The 19,004-nt window shown below is 39.9% G+C and overlaps 1 protein-coding gene across 3 annotated transcripts in view; it reads right to left on the bottom strand.

Annotated features, from left to right (window-relative positions):
* The window catches only part of bcas3 (BCAS3 microtubule associated cell migration factor), a 760,056-nt gene that overhangs the window by 649,254 nt on the left and 91,798 nt on the right, over positions 1-19,004 (bottom strand). For all 3 annotated transcript variants that reach the window (XR_007957928.1, XM_052035317.1, XM_052035318.1), the window contains exon 7: positions 14,297-14,369. Coding sequence is in view for 2 of the 3 variants with exons in the window: in XM_052035317.1 (XP_051891277.1) it covers positions 14,297-14,369 (73 nt within the window). In the remaining variant the exon portion in view is untranslated. The remainder of the gene's footprint in view (positions 1-14,296; positions 14,370-19,004) is intronic.

Raw genomic sequence — 19,004 nt, 5'->3', positions numbered from 1 at the left:
GTAAGTTATATCACGCTATACCTTTGCCTTTCTGAATTTCATATTACTTACTGTTTTAAATCTTTCCTAATCATTTGGTTGTCACTTAATTCTCCAACTACATTGTACATCTGTCTGAAGCACTGCTAATTATGCAAGCTGTTTAATGGTTCCAACGGAATTAGCTAAAGATAATTCAACCTCAATGAAGTTAGAGCTAAATATGATTCCTGTACATTATATTACTACTGATCATTTGATTGGATCATACAGCATACAAAAACACTTAACTCTTCATGTGTTCTGCCTCTTTAAAAGAACTAGTGTTAGTTCTATAACTCTTTTCCCTGCAGCCCTTCATATTTTTCCTGTTCATGCATAAATCCAATTTCTCTTTAAAGTTACTGCTGAATCTGCCTTTCACGTCATAACAATTTTCATTGAGAAAAAATCTCGATTTTCCCTCTAGTTCTTTTGCTAATTACTTTATATCTGTGTCCTTAAGTCACAGATCATCTTGCCAGAGGATAGCGTTTCACCCCTATCTATGTCCAAACCTTCCATAAATCTGGCATCACTGTTAAATTACATCTTAGCAGATGTATTCTTTCTTCTCTTTGCAGATCAGAAATGCCTCATTGTTAGTTCCATTGTAATAAATCTCCTCCAATGTGATTCTGTCATTGCAAGGCCTTGATGTCTTTCCTGAAGTATAGGATCTAGAATTGGACACAGAACTGTAACTAAACCCTAATAATGGTTTATAAAGGGTTTGCATGACTTCCTTGCCTCTATACACAATGTTTCTATTTTTAAAACCAACAATCTTTTATGCTTTTGTAACAATCATATCAATTTACCATGCTGCTTTCAATTATCCGAGTACATACACTTGAGAGTTGAAATAATATGTAATCTGTATAAATTAATATGAAAGTAATGGTGAAAAATTCACATGAAATAATAGTGCTGGGTAAATCCTTTCATGTTGGAAAAGTTATCAGATTAGAATTTAGAGCAAAATGCTCAAATGAACAGAGCTTTACCCATCTATGAACCTATACTTTGCCTTTAGTTTTAAATGAGACATTAGGCTTTGTTTGTTTTCTTAGCAGAGTCTGCAATATCATGTGGTACTGATTTCTTTATAATTCATCTTCAAGACCAGGGTGTTGCTGGCAAACCCAGCTTTTCTTACCCATCCCTAGAGAAGATGCTGCAGTGGATCTGAGGAAGGTGCGTTCACAGTACTATTGGGGAGGGACTTCTAGGATTTAGACCCAGTGACAAAGACCGACCAGTGTTATATTTCCAAATCCAGATGGTGTGCAGCTTGAAGAGGAACTTGCAGGTGTTAGTGTTCTGATGCACCTGCTGCCCCTGTGGTAGAGGTCTTGGAAGGTGCTGTTAGAATAGAGAAATAACTGCAGTGGATTTTATAGATGGTCCACACTGAAACCAATATCCACTTGTGGTAGAGGGAATGAATATTTAGGATGGTTATGGGATGTCAATGAATTTGGCTGCTTTGTCCTGGACGGTGTTGACCTTCTTGAGAGATGTTGGTTCTGCACTCATCCAACTGGAGAATTTCTTTCACACTCCTGACTTGTGCCTTGTAAATGGTGGAAAGGCCTTGGGATGTCAGAAGCTGACAAACTCACCAAAGAATATCCAGCCTCTGACCTGCTCTTGCACCAATGGTATTTATATGACTGGTGCAGTTGAGTTTTTGGTCAATAATAACCCCTTATATATAGATGGAGGGGGACTCGGTGATGGTAAATGCCAGTGAATGTCAATGGTAGGTGGTTAGGCTCTCTCTTGTTGGAGATGATCATTGCCTGGTACTTTTGTGTCACAATTGTTACCTGCTATCTCGTGCCTGAATGTTGTCTGGGTCTTGCTGCAGGCATGGGCTGTTTAACCTGCAGAGGAGTTGGAAGTGGAATTGAACATTGTGCAGTCATCAGCGAACATCTCGACTTCTGACCTTATGATGGAAGGAAAGTTATTGATGAAGCAGCTGAGGATGGTTAGATCCAGGACACTGTCTTGAAGAACTCCTGCATTGAAGTCCTGGGACTGGGATTATTGACCTCCGACTACCAAACTCATCTTCCTTTGCAAGAGATATGACTCCAACCTCAAGAGTGATTTCCTTTTGATGCCTTTTGACTTCAGTTTTACCAGGGTACCTTGATGCCACACTTACTCAAATGTTGCCTTGATGTCAAATGCAGTCACTCTCACCTCACTTCTTTGGTCCATGTTGGAACAAAAGCTATACGGAGGCCTGGAACTTAGTGGTAATGGTGAAACCCAAACTGGCATTGGAGAGTAGGTTACTGGTGAGTAGGTGCCACTTGAAAAGAGTGTCCATCAGTTTGCTGATGTTTGAGAGTAGACTGATTGAATACTAATTAACTGGATTGGAACGGTCCTGTTTTTTTGTGAACAGGACACATCTGGGTAATTTGCCTGGGAAATTGTGTTTTTCATACGAGTTACCCATATATTGTAGTTACGAAAACTCAGCAGTCGTACATGTACAGGGAGGTTTGTAAATGTCCTTCGGCCCTCAATTTTCATTGCCACCTTGGCTAAGCATATGTAACCACTTGAGGCTGCATGTTCTCAGCAGTGAAAATTATCTGTGGAATTTGGAGGGAAAGCATGTGGTTGGGAAAAGAAGTTAAAATTCTTAGAACATAGAACAATTACAGCACAATTCAGGCCCTTCGGCCCACAAAGCTGTGCCGAACATGTCCCTACCCTAGAAACTACTAGGCTTACCCATAGCCCTCTATTTTACTCAGCTCCATATACCAATCTAACAATCTCTTGAAAGACCCTATCATATCAGCCTCCACCACCATTTCCGGCAGACCATTCCACGCACTCACCACTCTCTGAGTAAAAAAAACTTACCCCTGACATCTCCTCTACATCTACTCCCTAGCACCTTAAACCTATGTCCTCTTGTGGCCACCAATTCAGCCCTGGAGAAAAGCCTCTGACTATCTACCCTATCAATACCTCTCATCATCTTATACACCTCAGTCAGGTCCCCCCTCATCCTCCTTCTCTCCAAGGAGAAAAGGCCGAGTTCCCTCAACCTGCTTTCATAAGGCATGCTCCGCATCCCAGGCAGCATCCTTGTAAATCTCCTCTGCACCCTCTCTATGGCTTCCACATCTTTCCTGTAGTGAGGCAAACAGAACTGAGAACAATACTCCAAGTGGGGTCTGGCCAGGGACCTATATAGCTGCAACAATACCTCCCGGCTCCTAAATTCAATTCCCTGATTGATGAAGGACAATACACAATATGCCTTCTTAACCACAGAGTCAACCTGCGCTGCCACTTTGAGCATCCTATGGACTCGGACCCCAAGATCCCTCTGATCCTCCACACTGCCAAGAGTCCTACCAATAAGACTATATTCCGCCAACATATTTGATCTACCAAAATGAACCACTTCACACTTATCTGGGTTGAACTGCATCTGCCACTTCTCAGCCCAACTCTGCATCCTATCTATATCCCCCTCTAACCTCTGACAGCCCCCCAAACTATCCACAACAACCCCAACCTTCGTGTCATCCACAAACTTACTAACCCACCCCTCCACTTCCTCATCCAGGTCATTTATAAAAATCACAAATAGCAAGGGTCCCAGTACAGATCCCTGAGGTACACCACTGGTCACCGACCTTCACTCAGAATATGACCCCTCAACAACCACTCTTTGCCTTCTGTGAGCCAGCCAGTTCTGGATCCACATTGCAATGTCCCCTTGGATCCCATGTCTCCTCACCTTCTCCATAAGCCTCGCATGGGGTACCTTATCAAATGCCTTGCTGAAATCCATATACACTACATCTACTACTCTCCCTTCATCGATGTGCTTAGTCACATCCTCAAAAAATTCAATCAGGCTCGTAAGGCAGGACCTGCCCTTAACAAAGCCATGCTGACTATTCCTAATCATATTATACCTCTCCAAATGTTCATAAATCCTGCCTCTTAGGATCTTCTCCATCAGCTTACCAACCACTGAGGTAAGACTCACTGGTCTATAATTTCCTTGGCTATCCCTACTCCCCTTCTTGAATAAAGGAACAACATCCGCAACCCTCCAATCTTCAGGAACCTCTCCCGTCTCCATGGACGACACAAAGATCATCGGCAGAGGTTCCGCAATCTCCTCCCTCGCCTCCCACAGCAACCTGGGGTACATCTCATCCAGTCCCAGCGACTTATCTAACTTGATGCTTTCCAAAAGCTTCAGCACCACCTCTTTTCTAATATCTTAATGCTCAAGCTTTTCAGGCCACTGCAAGTCCCCACTACAATCACCCAGATCTTTTTCCGTGGTGAATACTGACGTAAAGTATTCATTAAGTACCTCCACTATTTCTTCCAGATCCATACACACTTTCCCATTGCTGCACTTGATAGGCCCTATCCTTTCGCATTTCATCCTCTTACTCTTCACATACTTGTAGAACGCCTTGGGGTTTTCCTTGATCCTGCCCACCAAGGCCTTCTCATGTCCCCTTCTGGCTCTCCTAATCTCTTTCTTAAGTTCCTTCCTTTCAGCCTTGTACTCCTCCAGATCTCTAACATTACCTAGCTCTCTGTACCTTTTGTATGCTTTTCTTTTCCTTTTGACTAGATTTATTATAGCCTCCGTACACCACGGTTCCCGTATCCTATCATGACTCCCCTGTCTCATCGGAACATGTCTGTTCAGAGCTCCACACAAATATCCCCTGAATATTTGCCACATATCTTCTGTACTTTTCCCTGTGAACATCTGTTCCCAATTTAATCTCCCAATTTCCTGCCTGAGAGCCTCATAATTCCCTTTACTCCAAGTAAACACCTTTCTAGCCTGTCCTTTCCTATCCCTCTCTAGTGCTAACGTAAAGGAGATAGAATTATGATCACTATCACCAAAATGTTCACCCACTGAGAGATCTGACACCTCACCAGGTTCATTTCCCAATATCAAGTCAAGCACAGCCTCTCCTCTTGTAGGTCTATCTACATACTGTGTCAAGAACCCTTCCTGAACACACCTAACAAACTCGACCCCATCTAAACCCCTCACTGTCTGGAGATGCCAATCAAAGTTTGGGAAATTAAAATCCCCCATCACCACAACTCTGTTATTCTCACACCTTTCCAGGATCTGCTTCCCTATCTGCTCCTCAATAACCCTGTCACTATTGGACGGCCTATAAAAAACACCCAGCACCATTATCGACCCCTTACTAGCATTCCTTTGGTAGGAACCTGCAGGAAGGTCCATGGTGGTATTCACTTCAACCATAAACAGATTAGCTGCTCTCAAACTGTGCAAGGGCGTGGACATTGACACAAGGTACTTTGCCTTTTTAGGACCTATAGTTTCTCATTTCTCAACTGCCACTTCTTTTGATTGTGCTAACAAATACAATATGAAATTCAGGAGGAACCTCTTCATCTAGAGAGGTGTGAGCATGTGGAACTTGCAGCCACAAAAAGTAGTTGAAGTAAACATCACTGAAACATTTAAAAGGGAAGGATAGGTAAACACAGGCGAGGGAAAGGAACGAAGGCCAGGCCAATGGAGTAAGAAGAATTAGAATGATAGGATATCCATGGAGCACAGATGCCAGCATGGCCATGTTGCACCAATTGCCCTGTTGTACATTTAGTGCAATTCTATAAATATAAGAGGCAGAAAGCCATACTGTCAGATCCTCAACTGCACAGCCACAGGATTTCCCAGAACAGGCTCACGATGTATACCTAGTTTCAATAAGATGGGCATTCCCAATCACCCCTCCTCTTTACTCATTTTCTGCTGCACTTGATCATTGGCTGGGCAAGCCAAGGACCTTCTTGCAGATGCTTACCAAAGGATGGCCAGTGAGAATTTTCATTTAATTTCTTCTCTCACCACATCCTTTCCTTCTCAATTCCACAACTAATTTCATTGCTGAAGAAAATCTCTTCTTCTCCTTTGCTGCACAGCATTCTGATGCAGCTTCAATGCATGGATTCTAATTCTGTATGCCAACTGAAATAAGACACCTGAAAACCTGGCCAAAGTGATAGGATTAGCTTAAGTTTTGATGCAGCTGGAATTCATTCTCCTAACCTGTTGACTGGAACTCCAGCAATCAACTAACAGGTTTATTTTACCTTACTACATGCTTATTGAATGAAACACCCAGAAAGGGTTAGGAATTCCCAATATTGATAGCAGATTGTTTTTCTCTGGTCAAACTGAAGATACAAATAGTTAGTAAACCCAGTGATTCAACAGGACTTTTCTCTTTTCATTCAAAACAGCAGGCATGAGAACAAACACAGCCTAATGGTGAGACAATTCAATTCTAATCTCACCTCCACAAGGCACATTTTTAAAATGCCAATATTAAATGCATCTTCCATAAAGATATTTGACATTTGCTCTTCTTGCAGTTGAAATGTGGCAGCTTGGCTCAGATATATACACTCACTTCAAAGCCTTTCTACATTTGCATCTTCCTCTAATCCTGCACCTTAGCATGCATCTTTCAGCCCTTAGGCCTCTGAACTTGTGCATTTTCTCCACACCCATCCTCTCTCCCCTTCTTCATTGTTCTGTTAGCACTAAAGCCTTCAGCTTGATGCTTTCTTCGTCTTGATGCTTCTCTCTCTCACTTTGGCAGTTCAGTGACCTCTCCCATTGCTTTTCACTATTGTGAAATACTCCACTGTGTGAAGCCAGGAAAGATTATTGTATGCTAAAGACACTAACAAAATATCTTTGTTACGGATTTAATCCCAGTCCCTTTCCTGTTCCGATGCAGGGTCTTGGACCTGAACCATCAATGCTGTTTCTCTTTCCACAGAGGCTACCTAACCTGCTGAGTGTTTCCAGCATTTTCTGTTCTTATTTCAGCACCTTATCCAGATTGGCGTTCCAAGCCGGTGAGGGAAGGGTTGTATTGTCAGTGATGTCATCCTGTGGATGCATCTTTAAACATTCAAATAAAAATCTTAGCGTGTTCCTGGTGTTTCAGAAAGCACGCCTATCTCAACCAATACAACCAAAAATGGACTAATGTCATCTGAATCTGATAGCACTGGGAGAGCACTGAACACAACATGGCTATCGTGTCTGCACTTAAAGCACTTTGAAACATTTCCAAAAGGCATAGAAGAACTAAATAAATGTATTTCTTTTTTACTCTCAAGATATATTGAGTATATATATTGAGTAAAATTGTATCCTTAATTTTACATTACTGACAATGTAATAAATATTACAATTCTACAGCTAACGACTGCCATACTGAACTTGTTACTGAAATTTCAGGCTGCCTTCCAGCATCCTGCCAATGATGCCATTTTGAATAAGGAGAGGTTGAAGGAATTGCAGTGCTGCACCAATTTGCTCTGACTCAACATCCAACCAACTTGTGGTAAAATGACAGATGTGATCGGCCCACTGCCCAGTCCAAATGATCCTGACTAACTGAGGAAGAATTATCTTCCTAACCCCTTAAAGTAAACTTATTTGAAAATTCAATTCTCAACAGGGTGAATATACATTAAAATGAAAAAAATAGCAGCTTCAAATATATTACGTAATATCTAAATGCTGTTCTGCTCTGCGCCGGTGTTCACTGAGAGGCTTCATGAAGTAAACTGATGCAGGGAGAAATCAGCAGCCATTGACTACGCAGTGAAAACTTTAGAAGTCAGTTCTTGACCTTCAAAAGAACATTCCTATTCACATTCTAGAAGCCATCTGCACTGTAATCATTCCCTTATTTTTATACATTTTTTCAACATCCTTAGCAATGCTTCTCACGTTATTCACTGAATGAATGGAATCATCCAGTACAGTATTTCACCCTGACCATAAAAGTTGGCACATCTAAAGAATTTATTTAGAATTTTGAACTGTGGAATTAGTCATCAAAGCATAGTGATTCATCTTAAGCATCAACTTTCTGCATCAGCTTAAACACCATTGTGCTCAAACTCACCACCACACAACTGTACTTTCTTCTAAAAGTGGCAAATCATTGGATCTCACCCCAGTAAATGCAAACATTATACTGCAAACTACAAGGGCTGTTTTTGACATTTCCAGAAAATTCCAACAAGCCCAATTATGGAAGAGTTTACTGTCCCAACATAGGAAGAATACTCGAAGTTAATAGTATCCCAAATGACCACATCTCCGAATCTATATGAAGGCAAGCTGGTGTTTCGATGTACGTGTGACTAATAAAGATATCTTATCTTTTCTTATAATGATATTCACACCAAGACCAACACCTCTGGCTGTATCCAAGCAAGGAATTAGGATCTATACTGCTAGAAGCCATGCAATCACATCTGACTCCTTCCATCAACCAGACCCTTAAAGTTCATGTCTGTTATTTTAAATGACGTGCTTATTTTTGTTTTGCAGTAAAATGGTTACTGACGAGGACAACTGCAACAAGGCTGAACTGTACCCTAAAACTTCAGGAGGATCTACATACTTTTGCATTGTATTCTAAGAGCGATGGGCACTGATTTGTTATTCATGCCAGAGTCATGTAGCACAGAAACAGGCCCTTCAGCCCACCATGTCCCTGCCTACCATCGTACGTATCTATGCAAATTCCATTTACCAGCCCTTGGTCCGTAGTCTACTATGTCTTAGAGATTCAAGTGCTTCTTAAATGTTGTGAGAGCACCTGCCTCCACCACCATCTCAAGCAGTGCATTCAAGATTGCAACCATCCTCTGAAAAATGTTTCCTCAGATCACCTGTAAATCTCTTACTCCTCACCTTAGACCTATATCCTCTGGTCTTGGAGACCTAAATAGATCACGACTCTTAGTGTGATCACACTGGCTTCTTTGACATGTTTAGCTTCTTCGACTTCCATGAAAATACTGTCAGAATTTTTAAAAGCTGTGATCCTATGGGAAACACAGGAGATATTTGCCATGCCTTTAGGGATGGAGTTCTGCAGATGAAGTAGATTTTAAAAACAGCAAACAAAAGCATTAAAGATTTGGAAAAGACACTTAAAAAGCAAAACTTGTGACACAATCCTTTTGGACAGCTTTTTTCTCCACTAGTGCTAAATTCATTCTTCTTCTGACACAGAAGGAAGCCATTCAGCCCACTGAGTCTATGCCAGCTCTCAGAACAAACCTATCAATCCCACTTTATCAATTATCTTCACAGACCATATAATGTTGCAAATAACAGAAGAAGATAAATAACTTTAGTTGATTGTACTGGGCATGCTCTTGTGAACATTGTCGAGGAATGTCAACTTTGAATAGTCTCCTATACAGGCAACTCCTGCATTACGGCCGTTTGGGTTACAGAAATTCACCTTTACGGAATCCACAATGTACTACCTAAGACTTTGAGAAATGGAATAAAATTTACTCTCACAGATTTGATGTGAAAAAATGTAAATAAATAAACACAAAGTTTTTTTCAACTCTTGATGCATGCGCAGATGACACGACCTTGCATCACAGAAAATCGCAATATGGAGCATTTTCTAGGAACCTAATCATTCTCCCCCTCCCAACCCCCATAACACGAGGGTCACCTCTATTGCCTCTAACTTTCAACGTTGCATTACAATGTTGCAGTATGTTGGCAACAGAACATTTTTTCACCTTGGAAGGCGTCGGTAGACATTCTGTACTGTTGCAGCATTTGTATTGATGATAATGGAATGGGAAGTGCATTCCAGGACTTTGAACCAATGATAATGAAGCAAATAGTGGTCCATGTCCAAACTGAAATTATATAACTCTATAAGGAAACACCAGTGTTTTTGTTTGAGATTCTGCTCATGTTCTTCCCAGACCAGAGCTTGTGTGGCTGGAAATCTTAAGCAAATTTGCTGTGTATTTGAAAGATATTACAAAATGCAGTCACATAAAGCCAGTAATGAAAGGGGATGGACGAGCAGATGTTGAAACTTTTTCATTGACAATACTAAGCTCTGTACACAGTTGCTGCTGCAACCACCCTGTCTCAGCCCTATAGTCACTTTTCAGATGGAAAATGGTCACTGCCTAACATTTATTTCTGCAAATATTACCTTTCATTTATTAGCTCAAAGTACACATTTAAAAGTAATTTAAAAAACATTTCTATAGCACATTTAATGACTTCAGAATGTTCCAAAGCACTTTCAACCAATGTAGACATCTTTATAATATAGGAGATGGGGCAAGCAATTAACTCCCAGCAAGGTCTCACAAACAGCAACGAAATAAGTGATTAGCCATTCTTAGCCAGTTTTAGTAATAGTGGCTAAGGGATAAATATTGGCCAAGATTACTTACTCTAAATTGACATGGTCTACTTCGTTACCCACAAAGTTATGAATGAACACTATAGAATTGTCAAGAAAGCATTACTCCTAAAATTACAAGGAATTATAGAAACATAGAAACATTGAAAAACCTACAACACAATTCAGGCCCTTCGGCCCACAAAGCTGTGCCGAACATGTCCCTACCCTAGAAATTACTAGGCTTACCCATAACCCTCTATTTTTCTGATCTCCATGTACCTATCCAACAGTCTCTTAAAAGACCCTGTCGTATCCACCTCCACCACCATTGCCAGTAGCCCATTCCACACACTCACCACTCTCTGAGTACTTATCCTCAAGTACTCCAGCAGTTATGTCCTGAGGATGCTATAAATGTTCTCTGACAATCATAACCATGATTTTGTATGCCTGGTATTCCTCCAGCCACAGAAGGGTCTTCCTTTGATCCCAATTCTGCTAGAACTCCTTTTCATCTGTACTTGGTCAAGTACCTTGATGCTGAGAAAAAATACTCAGCTCTCAAAACGTATGTATTTTTCTGTGTGTGGTTTCAGCACCATTAATTGTGCATAGGACTCAGTACAATAGAATTTTTCCCAATGTATTTAATTTGTCAGCACTGCTTATTATTCCAAAATGTGGCAAAACTGATGGTTTATGCAACAATATTGCCAAAAAAGAAACCACAATTAAGATTAATCAAAGTTCAGCATTACTTTGTACACTACTACAACATATTTAAGAAACTGCTGTGCTAAAATGAGTGAAATCATACTGTGGAATTCAGGATTTAAGCATGGTATCTGCACTGCGTATAAATCTAGCATTTGCACCAGCAAAGCATAGCACCAGCACACAAGTACAAGGTCAGATTCCCAATGCACTAACCTTGTCATACCCTCCTTGAACAAGCTGTAACAACAAGTGTTCTGCTGAAAGGTTATTGATGTAAAACATTAATCCTGCCTCTCTGTTTCTTTCTCCATGGATGCTGCCTGACCTGCTGAATGTTTCCAGCATTTTTTATTGTTATTTCAAGTAGGGTGGAAGTGAGACCTGACTGGCACCATCTTAAATCCAGGATGACAATTAAGCTAATGTAGAACTGGAAATGGAGGGTGATCATCTGAGGCAGACATGGAAATCCAGCCATGCAGTTTTACAGTTCTTCCAGTGCCTAGAAATATAATTTTATGGTCTCCAAATTTGGAACATTGTTTATTTAATGAATAACTCAGCCATACAAGCCAGAATAGTCCCGGGTTTTATTTCTAATCTGCTAAATTTATTGATCGCAGCAGGAGTGAAAATATTTAATGATCTTTGAAAATAGGATAACTATAATATATAAGATTTTGAAATAATAAAAGGTAAAATTTTCTTTTTTTTAAATTCATTTTTGAGAACTGGATGTCACTGGCAAGACCAGCACTTATTGTCCATCCCTACTTGCTTCACAGAAGGTGGTGGTGAACCCTCTTCTTGAACTGATGCAATCCTCCTAGTGAAGGTACACCCACAGCACTATGGGGCAGGGAGTTTTGAATGAACACAATAATGGAGTCTCCATACCCCTCAGGGTAAGAGAAATCAAAAGGTTCACCACCCTCTGAGTGACAATATTTTAACTCATCTCAATTCTTAACAGTCTATCCTTTATTCTCAAACTGTGGTCCCTACTCCTAGACTCCGCAATAAGAAGATACATCATCCCTACATCCAGCCTAATAAACCCTTCAAGAATTCTGCAAGTTTTGATGAGATCTCTTCATTTTTCTAAACTCCAGAGAATGCAGTCCATCTACTCAATTTCTCCTCACACAGCAAACCCACCATCCCTGGAATCAGTCTAGTGAATCTTTGCAGTGCTCCCTCTATGGCAATTACATCCTTTATTTGGATAGGAGGTCAAAACTCTGCACAGTTCTTCAGGTACAGTCTCACCAAAGCCCTATACAAGTGTCTGTTCCTCAAATACATGAAGCTTCCATGAAGACAGATGCAAAGCAAGTGTCTGCTATTTCCTTATTTCCCATCTCTGCCTGTAAGGGATCACACTTGGGTCACCATCTCTAAATCCACCTTCTTCAAACCTCTGGGATGTACATAACCATAATTTGGTACTTAGCAGCTTTCAAGCTAATCAATTTCTCTGGTATTATTTTCTGAATAATACTTCCTTCAGCTCATCATGCTCTCTGGCCCCTTGATTCCCTAATATAACCAGTATGTTTTGTGTGTCTTCTTCAGGAAAGACATATGCAAATGCAATTGTTTAATTCCTCTGCATTTTCCTTATTCCCCAATATAAAATCTCCCATCTGTCTGTAAGGGACCCACATTTTCTCTTCCTAGTCTTTTCCATTTTACATACCAAAAAAAGCTCTTACAGTTTACCAATTTACTCCCATATTCTATCTTGCCTTGCTTTATCAATTCCTTAAGACTCCTATGCTGAATCTTAAAAGGCTTCCAATTCTCAGGCCTCCTGCTCTTTCTGGCAACTTCCTTGGATTTAATACTATAATTAATTTCTCTTGTTACTTTTACTTTTGGGTTTTTGTGTCCTAAGGAAAAATCTTTGTTTTGCAATTTATGGGGCCAAATGCAGGCAAATGGGACTAACATGGATGGGCATCTTCGTCAGCATGGACCAGTTGGGCCAAAGGGCCTGTTTCATGTTGTATGACTCTACTTGATGGATAGGCACTGTGGTCCTCCAGTCAATCACTGCCAGCTCGCCTCCTTTACTTTCATAGTTTCTTTTGTTTAAGGCCCTTGTTTTGCGTTGAACCACAACACTTTCAAACCCAATGTGCAATTCTATCATATTACAGTCATTCTTCCCCAAAGAACCCCATGGCAACAAGCTCATCAATCAATCCTTTCCCACTGCACTACTGAGATCGAAAATAGACTTTTTCATAGTTGGTTCCTCAATTGATTAAGAAAAGCATATATTCAATCAAATTTACTACAGAAATTTGATTTCATTCAAGGTATCAGACACAACCTCCCCTTAACAAATTTTCTGATTTTGAATGCTGATTTAACCTGTGCGTTTGATTTTTTCCCCCAATACTTTGCCCACCAGTTATGTCTGGCTGACTAACCTTGTCCATTTATCTATTCCTTTCTTCTATTTTAAACAATGATACTTTTTTAGTAAATCTCCAGTATTTGGCACCCACCAGCAGCCAACAAGGAAACGAAAATAATGATCAGGTCCATTCTTGCTTCTTTTTACAACCCAAAACATATTTTAACCAGGCCTTGTGATTTATCTACTCAGGTGAATAATTAAACAAAAATAAATCCATGGTTTCAGGATAATGGTGACAGCTATTTAAAATTAAGATGATGCAAAATTATTTATTCAGAGGGTTGCAAATCTTTGAAATTCTCAACACCAATGCTTAGTCACTAAGTCTTAAGTGCACATCAAAGGATTCAAAAGCTATGGAGATATGGTGGTTGAGGTCAAGGGTACATCATGCTCTTATTGAATGGCTAGATAGCCTAGTTTTTATGTGTTTTTAATTCCAACAAGCATCTGCAGTGCCTTTCTCAGCATCACGTCTCTTCTTCGTCATTCGTGAAATAACACAAGATAATTATAATTTCTAAATAAGTTGCTATTCAGCAGAAGTAGCTGGAAAAAAGTACAAAATAAAATGAAACCCTGGCTTTTACTTCACTTACAATAATTGTTAAATACTTGTTTGTATGAATTCCAGAATGCAGCATCGAATGACAGGCACTGGCATGTCTTACCAACCACGAGGGCTGATGGTTCAGCACTGCTGCCCTCACTCGCAATCTACATTGGTGTCATGTATATTTTATTCTCCAATGTGCAAATGCTGCTGCTGGAGAAGGCAAATTCTTTCCACACTCCCACCCCCACCCCCACTATGCCGCATCTGGTTTACATTTTTGACAAACATGTTTCCTCTCACCCTGCTGATCCTGTGCTTTTGCACACACCAAGAAGTGGCCTTTTCTCAGCAAAATTATCAATTTTGTGAAGACCTGTGAATAAAAGCAGAGAGAAAAATAAATCAGAACAAAGAAGGACTTTCATCAACACACATGTCATCGCTTCAGTGTCTGCCAGTTCTCTCTCTCCCTCAATCTGCCACCCACCCACTCTCATCCATTAGTCACAAGAAGATGCAGTTTAGGGGCAGGAAGTGTGTTAATGGAACTACAACTCTAAGTCTGTAATCAAGTCATGCTATAAATATTTCCAAAATCAAAAAAAATGAAAACAGGGCATTCTTTTCTGTGGTCCACACCAAAAAAAGGAAAGCAAAAACAAAATACAGAGAGATCAAATGGCAACATGCAATGGAAAGATAAATTAGCTGGGGGTGGGTTGACTAAGTATGAAAGAGAAAATGGAAACACTGCAAGCATTTTAGAGCTGTAGAGTCAGCTGCAGCATGAAAAATATTTTACCTAGGAGGGACATTAACCTTGCAAACAAACAGCTTTAAACAATTAGTGCCTGAAAAGCCTCCAATGCCTGTTGCCTTATTTCCATAAAAAAACCAGCAAAGAACCTAGCTGCGACTATAATTACTCCCCAGGCACAAAAACATCGAAAAAACGTGTCCATTGGGGTGTTAAAGGATTAATGATGGATTAATATTTCTGCTGAAAGAAACAGCTGATGTGCACTGTTTTGGCATTAAAATGTTCCTTTAAGATTTGTTCAGTTTGTCTGTAAAGTTGTCCACCTTGTAGATTAAACATCTGGATTTGGGAAAACCAGAAGGATTATGCATCCATATGCTCCATATTCCCTGCACATCCCTGCAGCATACACATTGTCAAACAGAAAAAAAATCAATAATGTAATACAAAGGATCAAAATAACTGGAAGAAACTAGTGAACAAACATCAAGGAGATGGGATTCACTTCAGCTGACTCCAGATAGCCCTCAAATCAGCATCAATTTAAGGCAGGTAGTCCTAATAAGAGTCAGTAGACAACTTAAGAACACAAGAAATAGGAGCAGGAGTCTGGCCCATCGAGCCTGCTCCACCGTTCATATGATCATGGCTGATCTGGCCTTGGACTCAGCTCCACCTACCTGCCTTTTCCCCATAACCTTTAATTTCCCTACCATGCAAAAATCTATCTAACTGTGTCTTAAATATATTTAATGAGGTAGCCTCCACTGCTTCCCTGGGCAGAGAATTCCAGAGTCATAGTCATACAGCACAGAAACAGGCCCATCGGCCCAACTCGTCCATGCCAACCAAGATGTCTATCCAAGCTAGTTCCATTTGCCTTCGTTTGGCCCATATCCCTCTAAACCTTGAGATTCACTATTCTCTGGGAAAAGTAGTTCCTCCTCATCTCCATCCTAAATCTACTCTCCTGAATCTTGAGGCTACGTCCCCTAGTTCTAGTCTCACCTACCCCTAACTATTCTGGCAAGCTGTATAATTTCATTGGACCAGTTTATCTATTTAAAGTGCCAATGTCTCCCATGCTAGACATATCAGATTTAAATGAGTACACAATATTGGGGGATACATTGAGGACTGGTTAACAGGTAAAAAAGAGATTAGGAATAAAAGAAGTGATTTTCAAGACTAGTGGGACACCGCAGGGATCAATGCCAGGTCACAGGTTTTCTCAATCTGCATCAATGATTTGGATGATATAGGGCTCTGTTAAGACCACATCTGGAATATTGTGTAGAGGTCTGGTTTCCCTGCACAAGGAAGGATATGCTTGCAATGGAAGGAGTACCACAAAGGTGCACCAGACTGATTCTTGTGATAGCAGGTTGGTGCATGAGAAATGATTAAGCAGACTAGGCCCACACTCTTGCTTAGATGAACAACAGGGTGACGTCTTTGAAAAGTGCAAAATTCTTAAGAACTTTACAAATATATGTCTAGCATGGGAGACATTAGCACTTTAAATAGATAAACTGGTCCAATGAAATTGCATAGCTTGCCAGAATAGTTAAATTGTCTACCAACTCTGATTAGGCCTACCTGCCTTAAATTTATGCTGATTGGAGGGTTACTTGATAAATAAGGAGTTATCCATTCAGGACAGAGATAAGAAAAAAATTCTTCATCTTGAGACTAATGAATCTTTGGAATTCTCTGCCCAAGGGGGCTGTGGAAGCTCAGTCACTGAATATATTCAGGAAATCAAGAGATGCATTCCTGCTAATAGCAGCAATTGCTAATAACAGGAATGAAAACATGTACAATTCAAATAAATAGAAAGTCACCTTTCATAGGACACAAGGATGATTTAAGGAAGAAATTAGTGCCTGTTGATTGTGCAGATAAACTCCATTCCAGAAAAACTTCTGCCCTCCAAAAATTCTGCAGATTATGACTGGGGTGTATTAAAAATTATTTGCATTTGCTTATTTTCTGCTTGAATTCAAGATGACAGCTAAGACTTAAATAATCAGGTTTAATACCAGAAATAAAATATAATTATATTAGCATCCTTAAAGCATTGCTTTCTCAAAAATAAGTTACAATTATTCACATAATACAAAAAACATCCCAGTTTCTATAAATATACAGTAATTAGACATATTGTAAAAATAAGTAAATAATAACAAAAAAACTCTCACAACATTGAAAGCTCTCAGGAACTGTGGTGTCTACATACTTACAATCACAAGCTCTAAATGTCAGTGGAAATTTCCAAATATTTATGCAGTAAACATGCTCTTATAGAACCACAACATTTTAATCAAGGAAATATGGGAGCTCATTTAGCATACACCCTAACCCACACATGTAGGTAGGCACATTCACACAAGAGATACCCTACAGGCAACATATCCGGAGAAATGTCACATTGGCTTTGGCCAACAATTCCAAAGGGAATTGCTGGCATTCAGCCGCTGCCACATAAGTCCTGGACCTACACAGCCGCAAAGTAAGTCCAGGATGTGTTGAGTGACAGATGCTGGCACATCTTGTATCACTGGATTCCAAATCAAATCCAGAGGTGAAGCTTTGTATTGCTAGATTCCCCAGCATTACATCAGGAAATCCACATCTCCAATGCTACACCAGTGAAATCTGGCAAAGGATCAAAGATCTCACTCATTTCAATGGAGTTTCTCAGCCTAGAGATAAGGGTTTTAAAAAGGTGTCATTTATTTTAACATTTATTTCAACATTTATTTCATTGTTTTTTAAAATTATTTATTAGCATCTTAATGTTTTATTTAATTGCATTATTTTTCATTTTAAAATAATTTGTCTTTTCAATTTACAGCAACAACCAGTTTTAAATGTCTCTGAATATCAAAAACATTTAAAAATTGTTAAAAAGCCCCATACACTTTGACTGGGTTAAAGGCTGTCAAAATAGTCCAGAGTTGGGATGCTGCAGTACATCTTGCTACACCAAATGCTATTCACCTCCCAGGTATGGAGGGTCAACCCAATTAGCCCTCCATGGTCTGTCGAGTGGGCAGCGCGGAAGATCCAGCAGAGTTTGGTCCACGTTTAGTTACTCTCTAAATGACTCAACCACTAAGTATCAAAAAATCGTAAGTTAAATCAATTTTATTTACTTACCGACACAGTACAATGGGGTACAGTAGCATTCAGGTTATATTACTAATCTAGTTATTCAGAAGCATGGTCTAATGTTTTAGAAGCAAATCCCAGTAGGGCAGCTAGTGAATTTAAACTTAGGTAAAATGACTTGGAACAGATAGATAATTTCAGGAATGGTGACTGTAAAGCCACCATACAGTCAGAAAAATCCATCTGGCTGTCGGCACTAGTCTGCCTGCATGTGACTCCAGACTTACAGGGTTGTCACATCAATTAAGGTCTCATGGGTTTGGCCAACATATTAGCATTGATTGAGGATTAGTTAAAGGACAGAAAACAGTAAAAATAAACTCATTGTTTATAATTATGCAGTCTATTACCAGTGGGGCAGCACCACGTCATGCCTCAGCTATTCACAATTTATGTTACTATCCTATAGGAGGGGGCAGAGAGTCTCCAAAGGGATACAGACATGATAAGACAGTAGGCAAGAAGTTGGTAGGCTTAGTTAAAGCAGGAAAATCAGAGATCTGTCAATTTCGTATAAGAACAGAAAAAAACAATACTTTTTAAACACTGAGAAACTAATAAACATTGGTGTGCAGAAGGATCACATGTTAGTTCATGAGGTGCATCAAGTAAACATGTAGGCACTGCAAGCACAAGGAAAGCGATATGTTAACCTCATATATAACATGTGCAGCATGGTCTCAGTACCTGCTCAAGTATGAGTGGGTTGTGACCCAGTCATGAGCTATGAAAGAATTCAGATTAAAATTCAGATTAGTTTATTAACATATACACCAGGGTGCAATGAAATTCTTTGCTCACATGAAGTTACAGAGTAAACAGCAGACATGGTAATAATAAATACAACAATAAATACAACAACAAGCGCAAAACAGCTGAATGGTGCAAAGATTGTAGTGCAATTTGAGTAGTGCAAAAAGAATTGCTTAAGTGACAATAACAGAACAATTGAGAGAGGTAGAATTAAGAGTAGGGAAATGTGGCAACAATACCAGGAAAGGGGTGATTGGTTCAGAAGTCTGATAGCAGTGGGAAAGAAGCTGTTCTTATGTCTGGATGTCCAGGCTTTCAAGC

The sequence above is a fragment of the Pristis pectinata genome, chromosome 21 (genome assembly GCF_009764475.1).
Source record: "Pristis pectinata isolate sPriPec2 chromosome 21, sPriPec2.1.pri, whole genome shotgun sequence".
Classification (NCBI taxonomy): domain Eukaryota; kingdom Metazoa; phylum Chordata; class Chondrichthyes; order Rhinopristiformes; family Pristidae; genus Pristis; species Pristis pectinata.
The sequence above is the reverse complement of the archived record's forward strand: the minus strand, read 5'-3'. Positions and strand labels throughout refer to the sequence as shown.